Raw genomic sequence first — 3,740 nt, 5'->3', positions numbered from 1 at the left:
TATAAAAATGTTTCTTCTACATAGATTCATCATAATTCTTTCTATACAATTTGTATACAAATAATAATATACAACAAGAGTGAAGGAGTAATTGTCTTTCACAAAATAATATTGAATTGTTGCATGATGGTCACTGCCATACCAAATATGGGTTCTAAAACAACATAAGTGCAATCTGATCAGATTTTACTAGCATGTTTGCTAAACAGTGTGTGCCGACCTTCAGCAATAACCTCTCCGGTAACTTTATTCTTCAGCAACACTATAGTTCCAAAAAGGGATCCCTTGCGTCCTAAAAGCCTTGCGAATATGTCCACCACATCCTATAAGACATACGGGGGGAGGTGTTACAACTCTCATACTGTCATACATTATCACCATTTTGCAGTTTTAGGTTTTATCACAAATCCCATTACTATACTTTAATTCCTTGGATTACCTTGTGACTCATTACCATTTATCATGATAAGGGTCAGAATGGAAACAAATGAAAGTCGATCAACAAAGGTGAAGAAAACATACAGCTGATAATTGGTTACATTAATACAAGTAGCACATGCTCAACCAAACAAGCTCTTCCTGAATTCTTACACTTAAGCCACCGAAAAGCTTTTAAGTACAACTGATATAGACTACACTAACAAATGAAACAATAACAACCCTACACGTATTTCGGGTTGTAAACTCAAACCTTAAGGAATCATTACAAGAACCAAACCCAGTTGTGGATAAGCAACAAGAATCAAGCATTTACCCGACAACATTTAACTTTTAGAACCTAGAAGTATGATGAGCCATACGACTTACAACTAATTAAGCTAGTCGACATCCAGTTATCCCCATGAAGCAACATTTTTAGGTGGAAGTAACAAATTAAATTCCAAGCAATAACATAAAGAAGTAGAAATGAAGGCATACTTACATCAACCTTGGCAGTTGACACATATGAGATAGACATAGAAATAGATGCATTCATAGGAAGGCCATCCCTGTAAATCACCAAACCACCAATCTCATCAACAAGATTTGCAATAGCTCCTGGAGCTAAATTGCCTTCCCCATCCTGGAAAACAAAAGAAACGCATATCAAATACCATTATTATTACTTATTGTCAATGACCACAACATAATTTTCTATTAGATCATTAATTAGGCAATAATCAAAATTACTGTTATAAGCTTCTCATTGAATTTTCTTCAGCAAGGACCTATTCTTCCAATTTATTTTCAATAATAATAAGCTCAGTTCAGTTTGAATGACAGTTGCAACTTATTTTTGAGAATAGTAGATTACCTAAAATTTGATGTTTTCCCCTAACCCTTGTGATAGGGTTTTGAATGTGTCTGGATCTGGGTCCCCCAGATCCTCTACCGATAATGGGGATGGTCTCCTTCAAATCTCCCAAAGGACAGGAGATCAATGGTCAGATAGGAACATTTTTGCTACATTGCCTCATCCACTTTAAGTGAAATGAGAAATACTTTTGCTAAGAATACGCAAAGGTTTCCCCAAAACGAGAAAAAGCTATTATTCTTTATATTTAATGTTCCTCTGCACACGAGGAGTTGCCACATACAAAGCTGTAGCTGACTCTACATGAAAATGCCAAGGAAAAGCACCTCGGAATTGATAACGGCAATATCCCAAGGTCAAGTGGGACATTCCTTAGTATTGTTAGGTATAAATACCTTCCTATTCACCACTGTTATGGTATCAACATTCTTATAAACTCACTACGAACTTAACATCACTAATTGCATTCAATCATCTTTGCATTGAACTACTTCATTACTCTTGTAAGGCATGAGTATTAGTGAAGGTTTCACGCCATAAACAAAACCCTAGTGAAGTTCCTCCAGACTAAGAGCCAAAGTGCACTTGGGACTAGGCTTACTACATACTCAACTCATACTTTCGTTGTCGGAGCATTCCTAGAGAACATCTCTAGGTCATCATAACCCTTATTAGTTGTGCATATACGATCATTAAAGTGGTCTTATTGCAAGGTAGGCTAAATAACAAAGACAAGTCTCTCAACCAACAATCTCTCTTGAGTTAACCCTAACACTAACAATAAACTTAGTGCTAATTAATGGTCCCTGACAGGAACACGTCTACTTCTCACCGCCTTGAGGAAGATCAAAGATCTCTCCTCTTACTTTGGTGATTCGTAATTAAAAAGTCTGGCGCATTATTTTCGCTCTCACAGTTCAATTATTAGGGGATAACAACAAACATTTCATTCATTATATTACCTCAATACCATTAAACCGGTCTCACCTATGCTGAGGTTTGGAGTTTTATATATACAATTTTACCTTCTTATTGATAACAAAGAAATTATTTCAATTCAATTATCCCAACTCCACATAAATTTTCCTTAATTTCACAATCTGGGAAAACTAGAATTTTGGGATCAAATATTACAGTATATGAATCATATCCACTTTCAAAGATAATATACACTACTTCTTCGTTTTCCCAGGCAAAAACAAATCAGCTTAATTTTCAACAGCAACTTAACCATTTTCCCACCATAATAATTAGTTAATCAAATTACTCATACAGATAATCCAGGTAAAAATCAAGAACATAATATGCCCAGTTCATATTCCAAAATCAGAAATATATAAAATTTAGATGATTGACGTACAGTGAGTCGAGGAGGAACTTTGAACGAGCAGAGGAGGATTTCAGTATCAACTCGGTCAACTCGGATGCCTCGTAAAGAAAAATCTTCATAGAAACTCCTATCAAGATTAGGGCGATGAGGATTCACAGCAAGCTTTGATATCACTTCTGCTTCTTCCTTACTAAATTCCAGTTTGTTTTTGGCCTTCTCCATCCTTTTTGCTCTTGATTATACTGAAAATGTGAGCATCACTCACTTAAGAACATGGATCTGTTTGTCTATTGACAAAGTTTAGTAGAGAATTCGACCGGAATCCGGCCAGGCCTGCATCCTAATTTTGTGAAAATTTGAAATACCTAAGCTAAAAAAAAAATTAAATAAATAAGCTGAGTTTTAAAAGATTTTCAAAAGTAAACGTGAAAATCTCAAACTTATGGTTTGGAGCTGTTCGTAGTTATTAATTGCAAACAGTCATAAAAGACAAAATACCTGCGAACAGCCATAAAAGATAAAATACCTGCAAACATCTATTTTATCTTTTATGGCTGTTCGCAGTTACTAATTAATATTTTTTTTCCTTTAGTTATTTGTTGTATTTGCACTAGAGACATTAGAATAGGTAATTACGAGTCGATGTATGTTTAAGGCGGCATGATTCATCGCCAAAACTCCGATCATTAGTCAAAGCTTGGAGGTTATGATAAAGTAATTAAACATATATATACAACAAAATATATACAAATGTTTGAAATATACAACTTCTATAATATATATATGTACATAGTCGATCCAAATACACAAAAGTTAAACGTTAACGCTCACGACCCTCATCTACCCTATCCAACTGAGTTGGTCTCTTACGCCTCCTACGATAGTAAGAGGCATTCGGGTGTCGCTCTGGCAGTGGAGGGGACTGATACTGTAATGGCTGTGATAGCCCAGCCTGTGAGGTCCCCGCAACGTCAACGAGGTATGAATGATCCATCTCCTCCAAATGGTAGTCATAAGCAGGAGATGAGACATGCGTATGGGCGGTAGTCGGTGAGGACTCTGCAGCGACTTCCGGTATGAAGTGCTAGAACTGCGAGCCGACGAGCATGCCATGCG

General features: G+C 36.3%; 1 protein-coding gene across 1 annotated transcript; it reads right to left on the bottom strand.

The window, feature by feature from the left end:
* On the bottom strand, positions 1 to 2,984 carry LOC130826786 (uncharacterized). The gene is made up of 3 exons (XM_057692376.1): positions 2,655 to 2,984; positions 923 to 1,063; positions 1 to 323 (listed from the first exon to the last, which is right to left on the bottom strand). The coding sequence occupies exons 1-3, from the start codon at positions 2,844 to 2,846 to the stop codon at positions 180 to 182; spliced, it is 477 nt and encodes a 158-aa protein (XP_057548359.1). The 5' UTR covers positions 2,847 to 2,984; the 3' UTR covers positions 1 to 179.
* Between the last annotated feature and the right edge of the window lie 756 nt (positions 2,985 to 3,740).

Source organism: Amaranthus tricolor, chromosome 11 (assembly GCF_026212465.1).
Source record: "Amaranthus tricolor cultivar Red isolate AtriRed21 chromosome 11, ASM2621246v1, whole genome shotgun sequence".
In the NCBI taxonomy this organism is placed as follows: domain Eukaryota; kingdom Viridiplantae; phylum Streptophyta; class Magnoliopsida; order Caryophyllales; family Amaranthaceae; genus Amaranthus; species Amaranthus tricolor.
This window is presented reverse-complemented; position numbering and strand designations above follow the sequence as displayed.